General features: G+C 41.5%; 2 protein-coding genes across 3 annotated transcripts in view; both read left to right on the top strand.

Moving 5' to 3' along the window:
• Positions 1 to 4,082, top strand: part of ctnnd2a (catenin (cadherin-associated protein), delta 2a) — a 244,958-nt gene extending 240,876 nt beyond the window's left edge. For both annotated transcript variants that reach the window (XM_079361441.1, XM_079361442.1), the window contains exons 24-25: positions 115 to 191; positions 1,390 to 4,082. In XM_079361441.1, the coding sequence (XP_079217567.1) occupies positions 115 to 191; positions 1,390 to 1,809 (497 nt within the window). In that variant the 3' untranslated portion in view covers positions 1,810 to 4,082. The remainder of the gene's footprint in view (positions 1 to 114; positions 192 to 1,389) is intronic.
• An 8,609-nt stretch (positions 4,083 to 12,691) lies between these two features.
• On the top strand, positions 12,692 to 22,653 carry dap (death-associated protein). The gene is made up of 4 exons (XM_079361825.1): positions 12,692 to 12,937; positions 13,909 to 14,011; positions 19,910 to 19,952; positions 22,250 to 22,653. Exons 1-4 carry the CDS (start codon positions 12,883 to 12,885, stop codon positions 22,370 to 22,372), a joined length of 324 nt encoding a protein of 107 aa, XP_079217951.1. The 5' UTR covers positions 12,692 to 12,882; the 3' UTR covers positions 22,373 to 22,653.
• The last annotated feature ends 4,005 nt before the right edge of the window (positions 22,654 to 26,658 follow it).

Raw genomic sequence — 26,658 nt, forward strand, 5'->3', positions numbered from 1 at the left:
TGTGAAGTTTCCCACGGTTTTTTTGTCTTTAAATTGTTATCATTCACAGGAGGTGCACTACTTTTATCCACATAAAGGTAGTGTTTTATTCTCTTCTACTCTCCATTCATTCAGTTCAAGTATCCTGTGGGACATCTACATTGTTCCGGAACTCCTACCTGACCGCCAGTGATGATATCAAGCAAAACCAGGTGAGTTTATAGTTCTCGATAAATGTGCTACACACACGTACTGTAAGGCGTATTTAAAGCCACTGCAGCACAGCAGGCTCGAGCCGTGCATGATGTAGTACAGACTCTCATTAGCCTTATTCAGATTGCCAGATCAAAGAGCAATATTGAGGCCCTGTGACAGCTAGCCTATAGGGATCCCACCTCTGTACAGCAATAGGAGGTTGTAGCAGAGACGTTGCAGGGCAGAGCCGGCATGGATAAGCATGTGTCTATGTGGAGCTTTTGCTGTGTTTTTACACCTTGCTTCTTCAACACTGTAACACAATGTGAAGTAACAAGTTGGGACACCAATATTATGCCATTGGGGAATCCAAAGTACAAAGACGTTATGAAGGCAGAGCTTTGTTACGGCGCTGTTGCAGAATCAGATTCTGAAAAGGGCTTCTAATTTGCACATGCTGTCATGATAAGTTGCTTATTAGGAACCATAGCCGCACACAAATACACAAATACAAGGTATCTTGCAGTTAAAAGAGATGCACTGGCAAAGTGTGCAATAGAGGTGCCCTCAATTCAGCAGCAACAAACCAGAACATCCAGAAATGACACCAAACTGGCAATTCAAATCCTTATCGCTGGTCTGCTTCTGTTGAATGGCTGTTGAAGATGGAGGGCAGAGCATCATTCAATTGACTGGGAAGATTATGTACATTTATTTTTTAGATTGCTTGTAATGAATCCATAAAATAACTTTTATGTGGATACAAACTTTGTTTTTATAACTGGCAGATAAACTTCACCAAACAAACGAAACGATTATGTTCGCAGAGGGTTTTTACAATCTGATGTCTACACACACTCTTTTACCCACACCATTCACCAGAAGTGCATACACACAACCAATCTATGAAAGTTACAGTATCCCAGATAAATTGCCCCCTTCAATACTGTACCTGCATGTAATAGAGAATTCACTGCATGAGTCCCTCCCCACTTGATTCCTATCTGGGGCTTTTACTTGTACTACATGCCTTTCAAATGCTTCTCCCCCCATGTGCTCACTCTTTCCCTGCCACTCCCCTCTCCATCTTTCCTCTTCATCTCACTCCCCACCTTTCACCCCAACCCCACGACCCACTATTCTTTGCCTCTCCATTCTACTGCACCTCACCTCAACCTTTCACTTTTTCCGCCACTTCCAACACTCCCTCACCAGGCTCCAGCTCAGCCCTGTATCGTGCCCCCCCAGCCCCAGCAGGACAGCCCATCAGCAGCGGTGCTAAAAGACTACGACCCCTATCCTCCCCCCCCTTCCTTCCCCCAGCCTCAGCCACCGCAGCCTCCTCCTCACAGCCAGAGTCGGAGCTTCGAAGATGTCTATTACGAGGACCAGGGACCTCCTCCTCCCCCTTCCCAGCCACAGCTGCAGGTCCCGGCACAGGCCCAGCCTCAGGCTCAACCCCAGCAGCCTCCGACCTCCGGCGGGCCACCACGAGACCCACGGGAAGACCTGCGCATGCATCTGGGCCTCAAATCAACCGGGAACTACGTAGACTTCTACTCAGCCTCTCGGCCATACAGCGAACTGAACTACGAGACCAGTCACTACCCGGCCTCGCCTGACTCCTGGGTCTAGTTAGGCTATGATGATGGGGGCGGCGGGGGGGAGAGAGAGAGTTTGTGTGTGCGTGTGTGACAGGGATTATTTTTGCAAGTGATCCACAGCAGAAAAAACACAAGTTGACAGCAAGCGGCATGGTGTAAAGGTGGCAGAAAATTTTAAACGTTGGGGGAAGACGCAACTAGATGTGTTAAGAAGTGAAGTCAGGTCGAGTGAAAAAGAGACTGTGCATGTGCATGCCAACATTTTTCTTTTTTTCCAGACAGCTTTATTTCTTCAAAGTCAGCTCCATCGAACTGATGAGTGGACTGAGTGGGAGTAGATGTGAAGAAGTGTGTTTGAAAAAGGTGTGGGCAGGGGAATGCAGGCAGAGGGGAAACGAGCAGGTGGAGAGAGTGCACGGAGACGACAGCGATGGGATCAAGAGGTAATAGGGGGAGCAGATGAGAGTGAGCTCTTACTCTGAAGGAGCAGGAAGTGGCCCTGACCTTTTGCTGAAGACAAAGAGGAAGATAGGAGCAACAAGGATGGCGTGAGGGTTCTTGAGGAGGTCAGGAGGAATAAAAGCACAGATAAAGATGAAAGCACATGAGGCACAAGGTGAAACGTGGATGTTTACTATTGCGCCTAAGTGGCAAACGTAGCACTGCTTTGCCCCCCCTCTGTTTTTTTTTTTTTTTATTGCAATGGCCTTGCCGCCTTTACAGGCTTCTCAATTTGTTTTCAAGGAATGTCATCTTCGTAACACTTTTTTGGCACATTTTTCTTCCATCTTTTTTTATTTGTACTTTTCCTAGATTTTCACTTAAAAAGGCAGTTTTATTTTTTGTGTACAGTTTAAAGGTTAAATAGTGTGTATATTACACATTTTTGGATGGGGCCTCTTTTGATTTTTTGATTTTTTTCAAAGACGTACAACTGACTTTAACAACAAAAAAAAAACAACAACAAAGATTTAAGAAGTACAAACACAAGAAACGGAAACAACAGTAAACACAGACATCATCAGAATGGATATACTGTATGTGGACACCTTTGTTTCAAACTTTTCCAACCAGAGAGGGAATCCTGCAGCGTTTGTGTTTTTCTCTCTCCATCATTGATTTTTTTTTTGTGGACACACTTCTACGTCAAGATCAGTTCAAGGCTGCCTCGACAACAGATTGGCAGAGCAGCTTTTTTTCCCAGAGTCTGTGTGAACAAAAAGTGCTTTTTCACTGCCGAAAAAAATTATGTATATGTTTAAAGCACATTCTCTGTCTTTGGAAAGAGATGGGATTTTTTTTTTTTCCTTTTCCGAGAGCTGATATGTTTGACCATGTCAACTTTAAGTGGTTTCTCATCTTCGCTTGTTGCATAGAAACTGGTCCATTTAACAAGAGCCACCATGAGTATTGTACATCGTAGTGTACAGTAGAAAAAGAAGGTAGAGAGAGACACATGACATTGTGCCAAACTTCGACACCTCGTGGGCCAGTCCTATTGGACTCTAAAGGGACATTTTGTCAAAGTTTACTGACAGTGACGAGATGACTCCCTCTGCTGTTTGTAACTTTTGATTTCTTGTGTTTTAATCAGGTGAAGCCGTACTTTTGCTGGGTATAATGGGTAACATCTCCCTCCCATAGATGTACAGACCTGCCTCTCTGTGTTGGCTGAGTGTGTGTGGGGACACAAGTGTGTGTGAGTTTGTGTAATTGTGCATGTATGTGACAGAATGTATGGCCTGTGAGTGTACATGTAAACCTGAGCGAGCGTATCTATGCATGCATGTGTGTAGTAGTGTATGTATGCCTCTTTTGCGTGTATGTACAGTATGTGTGCGTTACTGTATAAATCAGTGTCCAAACAAGGCATTCCTACCGACAGTTTGTCCAGTTTTACAACATGAGCAACCAAGGATGAAATCACTAGAATGAATTGTTGATATAGAATGACAAATCTATGAATATATGAATATAAATATAAATATATATATAATTTTTATGTGCAGATGTCAGTGTCACTAAATGCAACAAATGTTTGCAGAGAAAAAAATGATTATGTGATGTGCAACAGGACTCTTGTTCACTTGACCTAAACGTGAAAGCTGCTGATCAGGCCCCCCCCTCCCTCCCCTCCCAATCAAGACAAAAGAGAAATCCCACCTGAAGACGCTCAGGCTCTGGTGCGAGTTGTGTGTTATTGTGTGTCCATGCTTCTTAGATGACCCTGCTGAGAGAGGACCGTACTTGAACACAAAGAAAAATAAAAAGACTCTTTGCAATCAAACAATCTGGTCTCTACTATTGTTGATCATTTGAAGGGATAAAGTTATATAACTGCATATCCATCATATTTGTCCTGCCTTATATTCATCTACATGTTTGTGCTCTTTCTTTCGGACAGTTTGTTTTTCTTAAAAGGCTTTTGGTGTTTATCCCAAGATGCAACTGAAATATGATGTCTTAATATTTTACTTTTTACTCAAAGAAAAAAAAAGACTGGACTGCGCAATGAAGGGTCCCGTCTCTATCTATCAAGTCACCATGGCTCAACTCCACCGTTTTTTTTTTAACCACATGTTATTAGGGTCAACTCTACGATGATATTCAAAACAAGAACAAACTGAGCCGAGCAGTACAACTTTCGTGATGATCTCAGTATGCTTAGTGAATCGCACCATGACAAAGATAGTGGGTACAATTGATGCTCAATTCATAGAGCTATAATAAGCTGCTAATCCATTCTTACTGGATTCCTCCCATTATGACATTAAAGGTCTTCTATGGTCCTGAAGAAAACGACTCATATCAGAATTGACTAAAAACAGAGATCTTGCCTTAGAACAGGGATTTGGAGATTGTGGCACATATCGGTTTGGGCCGATTGTAGGATTTTAAGGGCTCTTATCCTACAAGCTATAGCACCAGATGCCTTTGCTCAACTATCACAGCTGGATACCCCCTTTTAAATCAACATTTCTATGATAAAAATGAATTAATCTAGGTGTCACACGTCACACTTCTGAGATTTTTTTTCTTGACTTGGACTGTAATTAACAGATCATGCAATAGGTTAGTGTGAACTTCACACCTTGAGTAAATCCTCTGAAATACATTTTCCACATTAATCTCTGAGACCCATATTATACAGCACCTCGGGATTCAGTCACACGTCACAGTGCAAACAATGTCTATAAATCCAGACAGCTTGTACACAGACAATTAACCACTGTTGTCCTTCTGGCTGACAAGCGACACTGTGAACATCTTGATATCGTCATCTGTTTAAACAAAGCGAATTTGCTGGGGACTTGACTGACAAGCATGTGTGAAAATGTAGTATGGTAAGGCTTTACATATAGGCCTCTTTACACACTGGCTAATATTGACCCCTTTAGACTGTATAGTCATCGTTCACTTACATGTAAGGGGAATTGAAAGGCATGTATTAGCATGACAGGGGGCTTCATATTTGACTGTGATGCCACCCTGCAGTGACAGCGCTGAGATGTGGTGTTTTAATAATAATCATAGAGACATATAAAGCCTGTCTGCGAGGGCTACTGCACGCACCAGAATACTTTTACTTTAATGACAGCAGACAGAGTTTAAAGATGCAGTGATGGAAATACCCATTTTTTATGATCTCTTGATTTGCCCCCCTTTCTGGGCTGCCCCTTATGACTTTTATACCATTCATCCAGACATCCCTTTGAGATTGAACTGCAGCATATTAAGTGAATAATGCTAAAATGAAGCTCGGTGCATTATAATCTATTTCAATCCATGTCTCTGCCTCCTTTTCCCTTCTTTGATCGCATCGAGGTTAGGCGAAATGAACTGCTGGGTAATAACTCCATCGCGTTGATTATTAGCCTTTACAACAGAAGTAAGCCTCCTCTGTCTGAGCTCAGTCCCGTAGTGGAAGGCAAGCTGTAACTTAATGTGGCATGAAAACGGTTCCTCAATTTTCCTGAGTACGGCCTTGCCAGAAACTGTCCTGTTCCACCATGTAGATGCCTCTGGCCTTCACTGCTTCACTCCCTCTCTCACAGTTTTCTCTCACAGCATCCCTGCCCATTCAGCCATCACACACCTAGGACAAAGATGTGTGCATGTGTGTGTACACGTGTTTGTGTGCGCAGGTGCATGTCAGCAGAGAGCCAGGCAGGGTATGAAATGGGTGGAAGAGAAGACACAAAGTGAGATGTAAGGGAAAAAGAAGGAGACAGAGACGCAGTGGGGAGCAGGTGGAGGTCTGTGATTTATCCTCAGAGGATTTGAGCGTGAAATCAATTTGTGTTTAAGGAGAAGTGAGGCTCCACGTAGCCACTGTGTGCCACAGATAGACCTTGAGAAATTAATGCTCTCGTCTGAAAGGGAGGGAGACGGACCGGTGGAGTCTGAAGGAGAAAAGTAGGAAAGATTGAAAGGCAGGAATGAAGAGTAGGGGAGAAAGTGGAAAGGTCATCGCGACTTTGAAATTGAGAATGTTTTTGGCACTATGTATTAGCATATATGAGTAATGGAAGCAGCTGAAGAAGTGCAAGGTCTTGGACACGACATCCTAGGTAAACAAGAAAACTTCATCTAAATCTTTGTTCTGCTTTAATCAAAAACATATTTATATAAAAATGCTATACTCATGTAAGAAAGGCAAACTGACATTTAAATGATGTTGGCTCTGTGATAAGATGCTTAAACATGACTTGTTTAGCATTTTTTATGCCCTGAGGAATCTCATTTTAATGCGTTTACTCCACAGTAGATCTACAAATTAAAAGAAATCATAAATGGCATGCATTCAAGAATAGATTCGTTCGCTACTGCAGGACGTCTAAAACCAATGATTTTCCTCCTAATCCTGAAACAAACTGTGAACACAACACTGATGATCACCAAAATAGGTGAATCCAACGAGGTTATTTAAACAGTGGTTGTTTGCATATGCAGAAGAAATAAAGTTGTATTTCTGGCCACCTGATGAATGAAGCCAAGGATTCGTTCTACTTTGAGCTCTGTGATGTCTATCCCTTCCTGAGGTAGGTAAGAGGCTATTTTGTGAGTAAAAGGCTCCATGAAGTGATAACCATGCAGCTTCTGATTGTGTCTTTTTGCTTTTTGAATGGTAGCTTGTTTTTCACTGAGAACCCTAGCCTTCAGTTACAACAATGGCTTGAAGAGCAGTGAAAGTAAACCAAAACTTTAAAATTGCAGGCTGTGAAGACAAACAATGGAATGAAAAATGCTCCAAAGGTCTGTGGGGGAGCTGCAGTTTTCTGCAGAGAATGAACCAGTCAGGTGAGTGTCGTGCATAGGGTTCTTCCTTTAAAGCTCGCTTCTTATTGAACAGAGCACCGGCACTCACAATATGATCCATTTGTTAAAAAAGTCCTAGTTTTTTAATCTCATGTAGTATTACATGCAACATCTTTAAGAAAAGACAAATTAAGCAAATATCCAAAGGTTACTATTTGGTCATGGTAACATGAGTCTTATTATGCTTAGTTTACACCTGCAGAAAGTTTGTGAGGTGTTTCAATTTAATCCTTGCCAGGAAATCTTTCACAAGATTCAAGAGTGCTAAGACAGATAGTGCTAAAGTATATTATATTTTCTTAGACCTCAACAGGAATAAAACTCTAAAGAAACTGTTATTTTATTGTGTAGAAGTTGCTATATGGGCTCATTTAAACAAGGTGACTTAACCCTGAAAACTACATCTCATGTATGTTTTATTGTTCTATACGTGAGTGAGTGAGTGAGTGAGTGAGTGAGTGACATGGTGAACATGACTGCCTGTAGGAGTAGAACAGTCTGCTAAACCACACAAACACTTGTGGTTGTGGTGCAGGAAATTATACATTAAGTATAAAGTTTACTGTGCTCTCCATCTTGACTAGAAATGTTAGTGTGCTAGATCATGTGCTAGATCATGTGCGGGTTGATGGTCGTTATCTGAAGTAGTGGATGAGATCAAATATCGTATCGTCCTTACACTCTCTGCATGGTTATGATCTGAAGAGATTTATTTTTTTTCCCTAAACTTGTTTTCAGTTTTTAAAAGGTGTGCAAAAGTACAACAACATACAATATATATGTCTAAAAAAGTGAGACAAACACAATAAGAATAAACCATAACAAGTTCACATTGTCGCTTGAGGAGGTCACTGAAGTCATCAGGTTGAATACCCCTCAGGACAATAACTATGTTACAGTACGAAATGTTTTGGCAAATCAGCCAAAAACTGTCAACACATTTTAGTTTGGTTTAAATTGGAGGACTGATCAATGAACAAATCAATACCTTCCCTTCAGCACTACAGCTCGCATGATTAAAGTGAAAGGTGCAAAGCTAGAGTCTGGTCCATACAAAAGGTTGCAAACAGTGTTCCGGATCAGTCCCAACATGAAATTATCCACAGGAAATGATGGAAAAGGTTGCTTTTTACTTTATTAACGCTGCAGCTCCCTGAATTCGATCCACTATGCAGAACAAAGCACAACCAGGGCACCTGTGATCACGCTGAACAGAATCCATCGATAACTACAAACCCACACAGAGATGAGTGAGTGTTTTGCTCTCGGACGTCTCAGTGGGTCCATAAAAAATCATGGTTAGCCCGGGTGCACCCACTTTTGAGCCAGCTGGAAAGTAGCCCTCACAGTAAGTATCGCGCTTTCCTGAGTGCTTTGAAGCAACTCGAAAGTTTTCTACCTGAACCTGACCTCAGCCTCCTTTCAGAGGAGAACTAGAGCAACGGGAGGAAACCTTTGGTGACCAATAAAGCATCTCATTACAGGTAATCAATCGGCTTGTTACAATGCCTCCTCTGTCTTTCCCACTCCAGTAAACTCTGGCTAGGATTGACATCGGCCCCTGATGTGTAAGTTCAAGTGTACGCTCATATGGATAGTTCTCTCGAAAAGGAACACACACACACACACACACATACGCCATAAGGTGCCCTGTCAGGTATTGAATAGTCAATGCTGCAGAGCAGAAGCCTTGGTTATTCATGTGTGATAGTGCTGCTGCAGAGGACGCAGCTGGCTCCCACAGAGCTGTGTGTGTGTGTGTGTGTGTGCGTGTGTGTGTGCGTGTGTGTGTGCGTGTGTGATTCTGGGAAAGAAAGAGAGAAACAGAGGGCATGCTTGTGTCAGAGGCATGATCGCAAATGTGTTACTGATAGAATGTGTGTGTCTGTGTGTGTGTTGGTTCACCTGTCAGTTTGAGCAAATTCACTCACCTGTGACGTCCTCATTCTGTCTCTGTAAGCCGTCACTGAGAGTGCTTCTCTCAGAGGCCCTGGCAACACACATGCACACCCACACACACACCCACACACACACACACACACACACACACACACTCACACACACATACACACACAGTCATATCAGTCATGGGCAGGTGTTGAGATCACTGACTTCTGAAGAGGATTTCACCTCTGGCAGTTTGAAAGTGTGCCATGTATTTTCACCCTGAGTAATGAATGCTCTCCCTGTTTCCCTCTCCCAGCCTTGCATGTGCATGTGATCGTCAGTGAAAAAAAAAGAAGGGTGAAGAACAGAAAGAAGGGTGAGAGGAGTGTGACACTAAAAAGGCGAGAGGGTACAGAAATGAGCTGGATGCTGAGCTCGGTATTCATCTTCAGCTTTGGAGACGTGCAGTTTCCATCAGTGACTCTTCATTTTCTCTGGGACATCACAGGCCAAGCTTCGCTGGAATGACAGCGTCGATGAATTCTGCAGGACACAAACTCCCACGCACACAGCTGGAGACACTTGTGATGTGCAGTTAAGCTGCGTCTTCCATCTAGTGGCCACATATGCATACACTCACATGGATTAATGGATGATTGCAGCAAAAAGAGAAATATCATTTTATTTCTTGAAGTTGCTGGGATGACAGATTTGTATTAACTGAACTTTTTTTTAATCACATTTCCTGTGGAGGAGCTCTGCTGGTTGTTCCAAGGTTCAGGCTGAAAACTAAAGGGGACAGGTGTTTTGCTGTTAGAGCCCCCACACTTTGGACCAGCCTGTGAGATAAGATCACAATTGCGGAGTCAGTCCCTAATACTTTACAATCAAGACATTATTTTACAAAAAAGCTTTTTCTCTGTGATTGTTCTTGTTTACTTATATTTTTTTTACTTTATTTGTATTTGTCTGTGTGCTTTTATTTTCTGTTGTTTGTTTTTTTTTTTTTTTTTTTTTTGCCCACTCTGACACACATTGTTTCTTGTATTATAAAGTGAAGCCAAAAAAATTATTTTAATACTACACTCCAATGAAACTAAAGTCTTCATCGTCATCATGAATATTACTACTGGGCCTTTGGCAACAGCCATATCATGTCAATCTAGAGGGAGCTTTCAAGAGGTGGAAAAGCAAACTGATGATGTCATAGTGGTGTAATCAGGCTCATCTCTATTTGAGATTAGAGCCCATGAATATATTTGTTTTTTAAATGTGTGTTAAATTGAAATTTGAGCTTCGAGGAGTTATTGAGGGTCTAACAAAAGATAAGGGCAATATGCATTATGGGAAATGTAGGATCATCACCCATAGTGATAGCCTTTGTAAAAACTATGCATCTCTGTATTTTAAAAAACTGTTCTATAATCCAAAGGAAATACCTTAATGATGCATGCAGGTGTGATATGGTTTAAACGTTATACTACACAATTTAAACACATTTAATCCTAAATGAGGGAGAGAAACATCACAAGCCTTCAGAGACCTGAGCTGCACATCTCGAAGCGGACTCAGTGGCCACTGAGGCTTAATGTCAATGCAAGTTTTGTATTTAGGGAACTGTGAGGGTGTCGTTCTCTGCAGCGCTCAAACTGTTCCAGGATTACACCCGAGGCTACTGTTGTCAGTAAGAATGATCCTAATCAACCTGTCTTTTTAAATAAGTGTCCAAACATTTAATTAACAGACTCCTGATCTGCGACTGAACTCCTGGCCTTTTGATTGGATGTCCATCAAGGACAATAACACCCTTGCAACAGATTCTTGTACTTTGGGGACAAATGTAAAACTGCACCAACTGTTCCTTGAAAAACTTAATGTTCACTGGCAGCATGTGTGTTTGGTTTCTGAGGCATGTCTTTAAAAAAAAAAAAAAAAAGATCTGATTCTACCTGTAAACGTAACAGTTTTAGTGTCTTTGTGTGTATATTAGATATTTACAGTGTGATGACTTCATATTTAATTGTGTGTGTGGGGAATGTGAGTGCAGTGAAAATCACTTTGTCTGATGGTCTGAGTGAAGAACGCAGCTGCCACTTCACATTGCAATTATGCTATTACGGGGTTGACGATTGGCTTGCACACATAATTATGATCACACACACTCTGTTATCACATGACCACATACAGTATGTAAATGAACACACACTCAACAGAGTCATTAATCCTCATTCTTATCGCATAACAAACGTTGTTTGTTTAAGATTTTTCATCTTTTACTCTTGAAATGTGTAAATGACATTGAAAGCTGCTCTGTACAAACACAAACACAAACACACACAGGGCATATTAATATAGATTTATAAAGATCCATATGGGCAACAGAAGTAGTGGCAGATTGACTATGATTCAGCCCCCCCCCCCCTTTACTTTAATATCTTGCTGCTGTTTCAGCATGATGATGGGCAGCTCAACTGAAAGGTCGATTGTTCGATCCCCAGCAGACACATGAAGTGTCTTTAGGCAAGACACTGACGCCAACAAGAGAATTTAGAACGAGGGGAAGGAGATCGGAGCGAGTTTAAGGTCCAAACAAGGTCTTAATTTTGTCCAAGAGAAACATTTACAAGGAAACATGCAGGTCCATTTCAAAGTGAAGACTCTGTGTCTTCGGAGAACAGCATGGTGTTTATCCATCTCTGTGCGTGTGTGATCACTCATTTCTACCCTCCTGCACTTTAAGGAAACATTCACAGAGAAGGAAGTGATAACGAGTGATTACTCAATACTTTGAGTGTCACAAAGTCGCACAGAGGGTCACATGCCACAGGTCAAACAGTTACATTGAACATTCCTGTGTAAGACTTCAGTTCACATCTCTCTTTTCCATCACAGTATGAATGGTTGAGCACTTTGCAGCAAATTGCCATCAGTGTGTGAACGTGGTGTGAATTGTGAATATGACATGTAGTGATAAAACACTTTAGTCGGAAGACTAAAAAAGTGCCATTTAGTATTAGAATAAGAGAGGGAAGTGGCTTCTTTATAAGAGACATAATTATTTGTATGGATGGCTCATTTTAGGAGATTATGTGGGTGGAGAGCTACAAGGGACTTAGAATGATGTCTTTCAAATGTCCTAATCATTGCTCTTATGTTGAAAATTAATGTCTTGGACATCAACACTTTGTATACACAAAGTTACAATTAGCATAAGATTTAAGTGAAACATTAGGTCGTGAGCTCAATTAGATATTGTAAAATGTAATTTTCTGACACAAAGCATGTAACTTCCTGAAAACGGGCCATGTTGACAGCTCCTTTGCAAACTGAAATCCTCCTTTTATATGATCGAGTATGGGAATTATTTATTGGCCATAAATGCAATAACACATTTATTTATTTTTTTAAGTTTAGAATGAGATTAACTTGATGTAATACTGGAACATTATTAACAAATGAATAATTAACAGCTAAAAGTACACACTTAACAAAAACATGATAATAATAACATACCCTAACGCAAATAATTAAATCTTCAAACAGTAGCTGTTCTTTCCTACCAAAGTCGTTGTGTAAAGCCGTATTGTTTCCATGACAACTGACTTTTTAAGTCATTATTATTATTAATATTAGTTTAAATCCAAATACATTTCCTAATCAAAGATTTCAGCTCATCTCATTGGCTACTATCAACGTCACTGCGCTACGAACGTCCTTTGGCTTCCGAGCGCTTCCGCATGACGTCATGACGCACCGTTTCCAAACAATGCTAAGGAAAAAGCCACGTTGACGATCCAGATTGAAGTGTAGTCCCCTGAATTCGGAGCAGAATAGCGCTGGGATTTGTTTTTCAGACGACCTGCTTTCTCGTCGTTGCAGACTTCAGATCAGTGCAGACATGTCGTCAGAGCCGAAGGAGAAAGTGGAGACGAAAGGAGGACATCCCCCTGCAGGTAAAACTCCTTCTGCTGCTGTGCTGTTTTTCAAGGCTTCCTTTCTGCTGAGGCCCATTGTTTCTGCACTGACTAGATCCAGAAATCACATGATATTGAATAATACTTATGTAATCACCACACATGCATATAGCAGTGTCTGGCAGGGTGTCTCAACGTTTAACATTGCATTTAGTGTAATCTTCCATAATTCTCAGTTTCTCACATTTCCCTACTTCCTGATTTGTGTCAGACCTTTGAACACAATAAACCATGGGGACATTGTAGCGGTTAAAGATTAGTGTAGTGCAACGCAAAGACTACAGTTACAATGTTGCGGTTGTACTGCTGAGTGGATGACGTGGAGGTCATACGCCTGAGTCTCTTGGACGGAAAGCTGGGGAAAAAAAAAAAAAAAAAAGATAAAGTGTACGTGGACATGTGTAGTGTGGCAGGGTATTGGGCCACAGCAGCTGCAATGATAGCACAGTGAGATAATAAACGCCCCTTACACCCAACCTGTGATTAGTGGGAGGCCAACAGCACATCCAGCATATTTGTCTTAAACAAACATGAATGTATGTCAGACCTGACCACTGAGGCCAGAGGTTAGAAACAGAACAGATGTCCTCATGCTTTCAACAATTAATGTCAGGGACGCTCAGACATGATCCCTATTCAACATTTGAACAACGATCGTTCATCTGCAGGATAATAACTAACTAATACTATAACTTTCATAATTCATTCAGTCCAAATCAATAAATTTATCGTGCATTACTCTATGTAACGTAAATACATACTTAATGCAAGGAAAGTACTGGTAAAGTGCTATTATTCTAAATACTTGTCTTCAATCTTTTGTTTTATATCAATATCTGTGACGTGTGTTTCATCTCACAGTTTTCATTGTGAGCCCTTGAACTTATCGTATCCGTTCCTGTGTTAATCAGTGTGCACGTGTTTGTCCCTCTCTAATGGTGTTTTTGCAGTAAAGGCAGGAGGGATGAGGATAGTGCAAAAGCACCAGCCCGCTGTGGTGCCTGAACCCCCACCAAAAGATGATGATGATGAAGAGGAGTACGTCAGCAGCAGGTATCTCACCCACACTCTCATGGACGATTACCTAATAGGCCCTACTTGGCATAAGCCCAAGGAGCAAAGGTGGGAGGAGATCCCTGCATGGGCCAGGACATTTATTTTGACTTGTTGTTTAAATACGTGATTATTATCAGGGGAAAAAAGGCTATAATGGGACTGAATCTGATTACAAAGGCTGGAAACATAAATGACCCACAAAGACATACAAAAGACCACACAGAGACTGAAATGACTACAAAATGACACACTATGATCACAGAACCCTCACAATTAGAGACAGTATGTTGACAAAAGAACCACAAAGAGATGGAAAACAACTCTTAAGACACACAAATACACACACACACACACACACACACACAAATACACAATCAGCAAATTATCCACTGAACAATTTAGCAGCTTCCATTTCAATTTGATTTAGTTTGGGCGGCAGTAGCTCAGTCTGTAAGGACTTGGGGTTGGGAACCGTAGGGTGGTTGGTTCGAGTCCTGCTGCCAGACCACTTCCAGGACACTGCTGAGGTGCCCTTGAGCAATGCACCGAATCTCTCTCTCTCTCTCTCTTTCTTCTTCTTCTTCTTCTTCTTCTTCATACTTTTTGCAGCTGGCATGTCTTTGACTGAAAGCCGTCTTATTTCATTTTTTCATCACACCAGCTCTATTTATGAGCAGCAGTAATTGTTCAGCTTTTATATTAGCACGTTTACTTGGTTTGTACTTCTTAATCCGTACTGTGAAGAAGGTGCTGCTTTCTTTCAGTCTAACTGTGTGTGCATTTGTCTGCTTCTACGCCCACACGTCAGCTCAATATTCATGAGGACCCGTCAGCTATATGTGTATCAGTACAGGTGGCATATTCACACCAAGTGTGTGTGTGCGTGCGTGCGTGTGTGTTAATGAGAGGTGATGAATGAGAGCTGACAAGCAGTGCTCGGCCACGTGGAGGGTTCAAGAACATTGCCAACTATAAAGAAATTTAGCATGCTTGTATTTATACACATAACCTAAAACACACTCAATTATACAATGCATGTTCTTTAATGACCCTGTGTGTTGTGAGTCTCTCCCTTTGATTCAGAGTAAAAAATAGCATCAAGCCTGTTGGTGCCGAGCAGTCGTTTTGGTTTTCTCTCCTCTCCCGTGTGTCCGGTTGATTGGTAATGGAAGGCAACACATTAATGTATAAAGGGCGGTCAAGATGATAACAGAGACATTCTTCCTTCCAGTGGACATCAGTTAGAGTGTGTGACCAGCTACATATGCACCTTCTCATTTTTGTGATGTAACCTCAATCATGTGAAATGTGAAGGGGAACGCATACAGGCACGTGATGAGGTCTTCATGTTTTATGTCTTAGATCAAGAATCTAAAAACTTTAGATTTATTATTGATAAGGAAAAAACATAGAAACTGACATGTGACAAACTGGAAACATGAAATGATCGGGATGTTATCTTAAAAAAAAAAAGTCCAAATCAGTCGTCAAGCTAGTTGCAGATCCATTTTCTGTTTCTCTTGTGTTTTTTTTTTTTTTGTTATGGGACAGACCAGACAATGGGTAATGACTAATAGCACTTTATGTACTTTATATAGTCCATTGACCATTTCATAGGGAATGAGCCATAGGTCGGATTTGAACCCAGCCACCCACTTGGTGGATCAAAGCTTCCATACATGGGTTTCCTGCACTCACCACGAGGTTACCAGCACCCGGATACTGTTGACACACTAACCAATAAATTGACAAATTTTTACACCTCCACATTTGATACAAAGACTGGATGAGATAACTGATAATGACTAGATGTGTCCAAAAGGACTCATTTTTTTATTGTTTGCTTTTTATTCACTCAGGATCTATATTCAGTCTGTAAGAGACTCTTTGCTTGTGTGTAAACGAGCTCAGCAGGGACATAAAACTCAAGAAGTTGTTGTTATCCGCTTTTTCCCCCTAAATATGTCTGCACAGAGCTTGCTGTCATGGCAGAGGAAGCCCAGCTTCAGCTGCTGAACTAAAATCCACAAATGGTGCGTGTTAATCACAGAGGAAGACTGTTTGAAATCAGCTTTGAAAAACCTTTCTCGGCCTGCCTGTCGAAACTCAGGTTTACCTTCCTCCTTTCAAGTATTTACCTCCAACTAAAAATAAATACCTGTCAGCGCATCTCAGAAGAGAAGCTTAGTAGCTGCACTTCATCAGTAAATACAGTCAGTGAAAGCCTGTCACTCACACACACTCGGCCTGTCCCTCTCAGTGTCACGTCGATGGACGTCGAGCAGGTGGCCACTGGGTAAATTTCACATTAGTAGCAGCCAGAGAAGCGGAGTAGTCAGGGGAACACCTGCCGTACCCAATCTCACCGAGATGGACAGATGGAGCAAAGAGAGAGATAGGTGGCCTGGATTTTTTTGGGAGGAGGGGAGGGGAAGATTATTATGGTATGGAGAGCAGGAGACGCCATGCTGATGTGAAGATAGGAAGAAAAAAAAAGAGGTTTGACTCGGTGAGAGGAGGAGGAGAAGGGCGGGTAAGAAGGTGAGATACAGGCAGGAAAGGGAGGCAGAAGACGGAGCCAACTGGTGACCCAGCAGCTGCCCACTTAGTGTCAGCTGAATGTTTTTTAATGTCAGGAATAAATCCAGTGTTTCTGCCTCCGTGTGAAAATGTGATGTCAGCGAGAGTTAGGAAAGCAGGGGCAGGAAGAGGGAGGGAGGGAGGGGACGTGTTTATTAGCATGACACTTCTCATGTACACATAGACATGGTTTATGTGGCGCTAACACATTTATTTGGATCAGCTGAACGCGTGGAAACGACGTGATTATAGGCCTCAGTGTCAGCTGCACTATCGCTTCTCCTCCATGTTTTTGGTGAGAGGTGGATATGTTTTCGCAGAACCCAGAAAAGGAGCGGCCCTGTTGCTGTGTGTGTGCTCGACATCATCGCTCCCTGCACGCACACACACACACACACACACACGCACACAGTATGTAGACACTGCTGCGGAAAGTGCAGTAAGCTGACAGCTCATGGTGAAAAGTTAAGAAGGGGGAGAGAGAGAGAGAGGCGCAGAGGAGGAGGAGGAGATGCAGGCAACAGGCATCAGTTCCTATAGCAACCACCACCTCGCCTACGGCAACAAACTTCCTGCTTTGCTGAAGCAAAGACAGATTGGTGGGGTGGTGTTGGTGGTAATGGTGGTGAGGTGTGGCTGCCGAGCCTGATCAGATTAGAGAACACGTATAACAATCATATTACCGCACATTTCTTTCTCCGATTAGTTCAAATGTGTGTTCTCTTTCCCTTTCCCTCTATCGACCTTCAACTCTTCTCCTCCTCTCCTGGCACAAAGCGACTCCTCCCCAGGTTTCCTCACAGCTCTCCACTGCCCCCTGCAGGCTCCCGGACCACCTCATCCCACCTCTTTTGTTACTTTTGCTTTCTCTCCATGTGGCCTTCCCCGGGTACCTCTGTCCATCCTCTCACACAGACAAATGGATGAAACGTGTCAGCAGCATAATCTTAGGACAAAATCTGTGTGCGGCATCTAGATTAAGATATCATGGCTCAGAGTCGTGTGAGATTAAGACGTCTTAAACAGAGTGGCTTGTATCTGTTTTATCAAGCATGACTAAAACCTGTTGTTTGTTCTAAATAAGAGGAAGGTTATTTTTACCTTGATGTAGGAGGTATTTTGCCCTTTCTTTGACTACAAAGAAACCATTTTTTTTTACACTTTTGAAGGAGTCAGACGCTTGTTAGCTGTCTCTCTGACAGGTCTTCACTTCTACCTGTCTGTGTAGTCATGCCTTATCTGCCTGTCTTCTTTCTTCCTGCCCTTTTATGTCCATTCCTGGCTACAACGGGCCAAGTGTGATGCTAACACGCCTCAAATGCAATGCTGACTTCTTTTTTTTTTTTTTTTTTTTCCCTTCATCCTTTGGTCTCCTTGTTTTTCTGCCTCCCATCTCTTTGCCGTCTCGTCAATATTTGAGGATTTCATCTTCAAATGACACAAAGGGGGATAAGGCGCTCGACAGAAAGAGGAACATGTGACGCGCAAGCTTGAGGTGAACAGCAGCCCACGCCGTGTCACCGTAACCCCAGTGGGTCACACCTAACTTTAGCTGCAGTTAGCATCAAAAACTGAAGCAGCTGCTGTGTGTGATGTATAACTGTTTGGTAGGGTGGAAAAAGAGCAGGTTGTTTTATTTCATTTTGTGAAGCAAACAGTCCACAGACAGTTTCTACATTTAAAAAAAAAAAAGCAGCTGAACGCTAACAAGCTATCTTTGAGCTTGAAGGAAAAGAAATCGTGTAGCCTGCTTGCATGCTATTTTACAGTTTACTTTGTGAGTGTAATGAAATAAGATGCAGCCAGATGTGTTTCAGATGAATGTTTGGCCGACAGGTGTTCATCTGCCATATCCAAAGTTATTCATCATTTCTCTCTCCATATAGCAGTCTTTTTTTCTTTCTTTTTTTTAACTCCACTTTCAAAGCCAAGTGTTAGCATAAAGCTAACCAGACCACCTCACAGCTAGCAGAGCATAAATCTGAATAAGAAACACTTGCCGGGATGTTAATATGCAATATTTCGGCTAATTGACTTGCAAATAGAGAGCCTCTCAACCTCACATTTTGACATGTGGTGGTTAGTGAGGAATAATCAGAGAAATTCAACATATCCAAGCATTGATTTAATAGCAAGGTGTAAATATTCTCATTAAGCAAAGTAGCAGAGGGTTATTGACTGCCAAGTGGTTGATTGCAGATATGAACATAAGACAGATGTGTTGAGAATCCTTAGCTGTAAACACATCATTATTTAAAAGTTGTGCGTGGATCTTAAAATATTTATAAGAAACTAACAGATGTTATTGAAGTGTTTGTATCCTGACAGCCGAGGATGGATTGGAGTTTGTTGGCCGAGAAACTTTTCATCTTTACATATTAACCGTGTTAATGAGGTAGGCATCAGTCGGCCATGCTTGTTGCTGTAGCTAATGTCTTTCAGGGCGGTTTTTGAAGGTGGCGAGAACCGACAACAACTGTACGCTTTTGCCGGGGGGTGACGATGCCATAAAATTAGATGGCGCTCGTTTGTCATGTCAAGGTCGATGCTTCCCTCAGGTTCTGCATTCCTCCTCCTCATCTTTCTCTCTGCCTTCGTTCCTTCCCTTTTTCTCTGTCTGAATGGGCGCTGGCCACGCTCTCTCCTCTCTCCTCCTCTAAACAGTCTGTTATTGTAGAGGTATTTATCTCCACTATGTCTCCTCCCCCTCTCACCCTCAAACCCTTTGACCCGCCTTTCCCTCTTTCTAACCTTTCTTTCCTTCACTTTCTCACCCCTCCTCATCTCTCCTCCTTCCCTATTCTTTCCTTTATCATCATCATCATCATCATCCTCCTCGTTAGCGCTCGCTAGCTCTCTCTCCCTGCATCCTTCTCTCTGTGCATGCTTTCCATCCTGAAGCTGTGAGCCCCAGTGTTTGGCCAGGATGAATGGGAGCTATTTAAGCTGCTGGCAGGTCCATCCGGTTTGTGTGTGTGTGTGTGTGTGTGTGTGTGTGTGTGTGTGTGTGTGTTTGTTTGTCTCGAGTGAGAGTAGGACTGTGGGTGTTATGTGTTCCAACAACTTTGGATGTTCGAATTTTGGCTTGGTTACACTTTCAGAGGTTTTGAAGTAACCAGATAAACAAACATTTGCAAATGTTGCCATGCTAAACACAGCAAACTGCAACCTCGACCTGCACACAGTCTGATTTATTTTATATACGCAATCCCTAAAGAATAGCCTTGGACACAAATGCTACTCACTGAGTTGTGTATTATTCTTAAATATATATATTCAATTTGTATGCTTTCTTTTTTTTTTTCTCCTTTCTAGTCCGCCAAAGGCTCCCATGGTTGTGTCTGGAGTGGTTACAAAGGTAAGACACACACACGGACCACCAGCAGTGTTGGGAAAAAAAAAGAAAAAAGCATTATACAGTGATTTATATCGGGGACATGAGCTCTTTTGGGGAGAGCGAGCAGCTTAGTGCTGAGACAGAAGAAGGGAGTAAAGGAAACACAAGGCAGAGCAAGGATAGGAGAAAGGGAAGCCATGGATCTGAAAAGGGAGAAAATGATCTGCTATAGTTCAAAAAAATATTCAAAGTTTTACTTGAAAAACCATTTGTTATCATCAAGACATTAATTTCTGGAGGTTTAAGTGGTCAGTTTGAATTTTAAAAAAGGAAATCATGTGATAGTGAAGTTCTTCCCAGTAGTTCTTGTGGTCCTGGCTCAGAAATCATTATACATTGATTTCATTTAAAAAGCACCTTTTGTCTTAAAGATATTAAATTACATACAGTAAGCCACGATAATCCAACAAACACAAAAAGACAATGGTGTCCAATCAACAGCTTCAACAAGAATCACGTTGTGGGCTTCACAAAGGTAGGGGACCATATTCTATCAGAAATGATCCATTACATTCTGACTGTTTAGGGTTGGACAGCCTTGACCCACCTCTTTGAAAAGTTGGTCAAAGTCTATGACCGTTCAAATCTGTTTAATTCTTCTTGACTGTGTGCCATTGATTTAGTGCGAAAGCACACAGGTGTGTGTGTGTGTGTCTTTGTGAGTAAAAGGCGTCCTTGAGTCTCTGGATGGCTCCGTTCCCTGCCTGTCAGGCCAGGTAGATTGTTTGTGGAAGATTGCAGTGATATCAGCAAGGTGGCAGACATCCCATTTATCCCACCGATCCTCCTCTAGCCTTTCCATTCGCTCCCTATCTGCTGCCATCACACCAAGAGGCTAGCACTGCACAAAGCCTCAGAAAAGCCTTTTAGAGGCTGAGTGAAACACTTCAGTGTGTGTGTGTTTTTTGACCTGTTCTGACTGATAAAATGTTAAAAACAAGGCATTTCCTGGCTTTTCCATTTTCCGTCTTTCTTTTCTCTTTGAATGACTCAAAGTCGTGGTCAGGTGTCTGCTTTGTTAAAATGATGACTCTCGGCACTTAAGGTGGGCGTCGAAAGCAAAGCTAGCTGAAGTTAAAACTCAAAAGTAAAAGATTAACGGTTATTTCAAGTTTTACACCCGAGCCTTGTCTGTGTTCAGAATTTTCACGTTTTTAATGTCAATTATTTGCGTATGTGTTGCTAAAAACGAGGAAGCGTCACGTTGCTTCTCCAAAATGGAGAAACGGAAGCTTGCCAATCACGGGGACTGCTTGTCACACTGTAGTGCAGCAGTACAGTTAATTTGTTGCTTTCCCGCCCGTGCTGCTGCTTCAATAGGACGGAGAGGGAGGAGACAGAAGCTTTGAGCTTCACAAGAGACGAGAAGGGCACTTGGAGGTCAAATCCACATCCCATGCTGTTCGCTGTGGAACTGGCTTTAAATGAAAGAAACACACACAAACACACATATTGTAAATGTTGTGGTCCCACCTACACACATGCAGGAAAATGAAAATGCATACTGCATATACATGGAGAGTCAGTTAGGGAGGAGTTAAGTTCAGCAATAGGTTCAGTGTGTCTATTTGTTTGGGGTTCATTGGTTTAGCAGGTTATGGAAGTTAATCTTTGTAAACATTTAGGGAATTCTAGGAAGTGAGAATATGCAAGAACAGTCCTTTTTTTTTTTTTTTTTTTTTTTTAATTGCTGAAATGTTACATCCATATATGCACAAATGCGAGGAATCAGCCAAACAGTTTGTAACTTGATGCTTAAACCCAGCGTTTTAGGTGAAAGAAATGAAAACCCTCCACATTTATCCACTCACGCATTAATGTGTGTGAAATTAAATGATGTTCGCTTTTCATTTGTGCATCTTGAAGCAATTGGTGGCCCAGTCTTAACCAAGCAACCCTTCAGTGCCATATGTAAAAAACCTAAGCAGTGAAGAACAGGGGAGTAAAGAGCAGCTTGCATTAACTCTGCCATACATGGTCCTGATTTTATCAGATATGGAAGTGATGCAAAGTCAACTCTGAAGCATTGGATATTACACATTGGTGTGTTTTTGCCCAGTTATTATCTCTGCACAGACTCTTTTCTAATTCTTGCACTACTTGTGGTTGCACTTGGTTTTGTCTTTGTTGTGATTAAGCACTTGACTGGAATCAGCCAGCACTCCCCTACTGTGTATTAGTTGACTTCAGTTTGATGTGCTTAAAGCGCACTTCTTGCTGAAGACTTGAAACAGATGAGTGTCTTGTGTTCTGTTTAGGGTGATAAGGACTTCACTCCTGCTGCGGCCCAGGTCGCCCATCAGAAGCCCCAGCCTGGTGTTCCGAAGCTGGCCCCAGTTCAGCAGCACATCAAACAGCAAATCCACCAGCCTCGCAAGTGAGCCAGGCAGCACGCTACAAGGGCTCCGCTAACTCCGCTAGCAGGCCTTCCCAAATGGAACACAGAAGATGAAGATGTTTCCCCCACATGGCTCAGGTTCCTGCTTAATAATCACAGTTTTTTTTTTGTTAGCTTTTACATTACCTGTATTAAGGAATTGATCTTGAACAGAGGCACGGTGCCTGTACAGCCATTATAGTGGACCCGCTGTTTACACCCCTGCTACTTTGTGCTGCACTATCGGTTCTGCACTGCTAATCCTCTCCCTTGTGAGGGATTGTGTTGACGATCTTATAGTCTTAAATTGGAATAAGTGGCCCTTCTAAAATGGCTATCATTGTAGGATTTAACATTAGTGGAGAAATGGATCTGAGTCAGTGGGGGGGAGGGGGGGGGACACTCTCGTTCCCATCCATCTGCTGATTAACACCACATCAAAGCGAAGCAGCCAATCACAGTAACCTGTAATCATTCTGACCAACCAATCACCTCACAGTGATGAGCCCGAGCGCCAGCCTTCTACCTATGATCTTCACAGACCAAAAGAACAAATCAAGAAATCACAAGGTGGACATGAATAGAACATATTAAACACGAACCAAAAAGATACAGAAAGCAGCGTCTGAGTGACAAACCGCCGCTGGATGTTGATATCACTGAGACTGTTGCCAAAGTGCACACACATGAACCAGAGAGAGCTAAAGCTGCTCAGAGTATTACAGCATTAACCAATTATTAGGTCTGTAGAGTTGCCCGACTCCCAATGCAAATTGTAAATATAGTATCAATAGATGAGGAATTGGACATTTTCAATATGAAAAACACCAAATAAGGGAACCAATGAGTGTGAACATGACTGTTCATGTCATTTGCTAGCTAAAAAAGCTTTTGCTAATTTAGCTTTTATTCATTGACAAACCTATTAACCTTTTGCTAGAGTTTCTTCCTCTGTCACTATACTCACCTTAACTTAAGAGGAAGACACCTTATTGATGTCTGCTCTGCATTTTTTGTCGCTTTGTTTTTGCTGTCATCATGTGGCTCCTCTGCATTGTTAACTAGTTTCACTGCAAACTTAACCTGCCTTATAGTAAACGGCTTTTTAGCAAACAAAAAAAAACTGCCTTATTGCTTACAGTACAGGATTGTTTTGTTTCGTTTCACCCAAATGGACTTACATTCTTCTCTGCTTTGCACCAGAGTCAGCTGGAAAGAAAACGAAGCCAACGACGCAATGAAACATGTTTACTGTGAGGCAGCTACAGGACGCTTTGGTTTTGCATTAACAATAGCATGAACAGCAGGACAGAGTGATGTACTTCACTACCAAGTGTTGCATTGCAGCAGCTCAGTAGTTCAGCTTTCGGGCCTGCCAGACAAAGGTAATCGCTGTGCAAAAAAATGGTGATTTCAACATTCCATAGAAAACTGTCTGAATAAATATGTTTCACAGTGTGCAGAGCAAATACAATCCATTTATTTCCTACTGCACAAAGAGCTGCAGGTATGGCTTGTTTCATATCATAAATTTGCATCAGCCCCTGAGAATCCTCAGAAAATATCCTTAGAAATAATACATATCAACACACACACAAAAACACACACCACCCTTTTCCTTAAACACCCATCCCCTTACAATCAAGTGTTGTCGTAACACTAAAGTTCAGGTTTCAAGTACAGAATTTATCTTACCAAGAAGGAATAATTTCCAATGTTAATTTAAGTTGAAAAGAGTTTTATTTTTGTTTTTTCTTTGGTTCTTGTTCTTGAGTAAATTGTTTCAATTGTATAAATCTTTAGTCATTGAGTGGACTTAGGTATAAGGTGTGGTTGTCATAGTAAATAAAGAAATAAACTATCTTGTTAAAGCTTTCTATTTTGTCTTTTTTATTTATTTATTTTTAAATGAAAGAAGGAATAACTCCAGCCCAGTACTAAAGGAGGTGATTGATTTACCCGTAGGATGTTGTAGTCCCACTTGGACCTGATCCGTACCTTACCTGGAGTATCTGATTATCACACGGTGAATTAGCGTCTTGCACTGAGGGATTTGGGCTCAGGTGTTGTTTTGAAATGAAAAAGAAACATCTCCAAGAGATGCCTGCTTTCTCCCTCAGCAGCTTCCACAAAAGCGCACGCATACACACACTCACAAACACAGTGTGCACCAGGTGTTAGTGCATGTAATCCATCTTTACACGAGCATCTGCAACCAGGTGTTCTGTCAGTTTATGTTAGCCCAATAAAGCCGCCTGTGCAGGCTCACTCTGTGCGAGCCTCTGTCAGCCGGCTGGAACTGGCCATTAAAGCAGACATGGTCTGTTCCACTCTCTGCGGTTGTATATAGTTCTCCCCTCCGCTGCCATGCCTTATTAGACTGACTGGAAGAACAGAATGTGCGTGAGAGGATGCTAAAAATACATCATAGTGACCCGCTCATAAATCTGTGAATTCTGCAATGAAAAAGGTACATACAATAAATATCTTTTATTATTCTAGATATTAATAGTTAACCCTTGAATATCAGTTCTATTTTAGCTGGTGACAGTTTTGTCCGAATTTCGCCCCTAAAACTCTACAAAGTGGTTGTTTATCACCTCACATACAGGAGCAAATGCCTTCATGACACTGAAAAAGTATCTTCAATTTTATCTGATTCGAATTGATCTTATTGATCAAAAGCAAAAAACATATGAGTTAAAATGAGAGGAAAAATGCTTTGGTGCATAGTTTATCTGTCATATGAAGGTTTAGTTTGCTATGGAATACAAATGTCCAGATGGGTTCAGTTGTCGATTTGAAAAAAATAAAAAAATAAAAATGCTCATTAACACGACACTATGTTGGCATATTTTGAAAGGATGTCTCCTAACAATGTCACAAGACAATAATTCAATGTCTTTGTTAGTTTGACTCTGGCATTTTTTTTAAAAAATTTTTTACTGCCATGAAAGACAGGCATGGTTACAGTTTTATTGCACTTTACCCTCAGCACCAAGTTCTTCTCATTTGGAGGCACTTTATTACATTAGCCCAGAGTATACAGCACCAGCTGTTGGCCATGTGGGCCTCTGGAACATTAAATCTGGCTGCATCCAGTTGAGACTGGTCATTTCTATGACCAAACCACCTGAAACCCTTCCACTGATGCTGCAGCTCACTCTGTCAAGTGGCAGCAGCAGGATAAAAAAACGTGTTGAACTTGTTTACTGTAGGTTAAGACCTTTTTTGATGTGCTCATGGTCAGTTTGATCAAAAGTCCAGGGGTAAGATGACCAAGTTAATCTGACATTTTGGCTTTCTGACTAAAGCTTCACCAAAAACTGCTTATACTTTCCACGTATGGAAAGCCGGTAGCAGCACATTGACAGAGTTTTAAGTATATCCAACATATCCTTTGTTCTTTCTCGGTTAAAAAAGTCAAAGAGAAAGTATATTGCAGTACTTCTTATCAAGTTTGGTGCAATCAAAACTGCTGGAGGAAGATTGTTTTTGTGTAACAGAGCTGCTCTCTACCAAGTCTTCCTCACTTTATTTAACAGTGAGGGCCCGCTACTTGTAGTTCATTTTTAGTAGTTCATACATACCAAGATAATTCTGATGATTCAATTTTGAAATGTTTTCATTTATTCATGCTTTTCAGAAATGCAATTCATTAAGAAGGACTTCCTGTATCCTTGACTGCATCACAGTACTGTCTCAAAGAAAACGTCTCAGCTCAAATACCTGGAGCACTGAGTCAGATTGCGCTTGTTGAGTTCTTGCCCCATCAGATAAAACCTACTGCAACAATATGACCATAAGGACACAGCCTATGTTTGAGCATGAATTGTTTAAAAACAAACCTTGAGATTTGGATCATAACTTTGACATTTGTCGGAGGGACATTAAGCAATTCACCATTTATTATTTGCCCTCACAAGTGCACTTTACATTCTTCTCCACGCTGAGATACCTTTGTCCGTTTTTGCTCAGCAAGTTTTAAAATAAAGACTTTAATACATTTTGTAAATAAAAGTTGAATATACTAACATGTTAATCTTATAATATACAAAACAATCCATCCTTTTTGTTCATTATCGGAATAAACGTGTGATATATTTTAAACCGAGGATGCAAAAAATAAATATGATTAAGGAATTGATGCATTTTGGTTATAATGGCCACTTCTTGAGGCCTGTCATCATTTACATTATCCTCTGTAATTCCATTTAGATGTACCATTAATGCTCCTTAATCCCTAATTGTTGTACCAACACCAACCAGCAGAGGTCCCCAACCAAGGAT

This window comes from Symphodus melops (assembly GCF_947650265.1).
Source record: "Symphodus melops genome assembly, chromosome: 14".
Lineage (NCBI taxonomy): Eukaryota > Metazoa > Chordata > Actinopteri > Labriformes > Labridae > Symphodus > Symphodus melops.

Excerpts from the sequence above, each read along its gene's own strand:
- dap (XM_079361825.1), top strand. The coding sequence starts at position 12,883 with ATGTCGTCAGAGCCGAAGGAGAAAGTGGAGACGAAAGGAGGACATCCC. Across the intron at positions 14,012-19,909 it reads GAGGAGTACGTCAGCAGCAG|TCCGCCAAAGGCTCCCATGG; the intron begins GTATCTCACCCA and ends TCTCCTTTCTAG. Across the intron at positions 19,953-22,249 it reads TGTCTGGAGTGGTTACAAAG|GGTGATAAGGACTTCACTCC; the intron begins GTAAGACACACA and ends TGTTCTGTTTAG.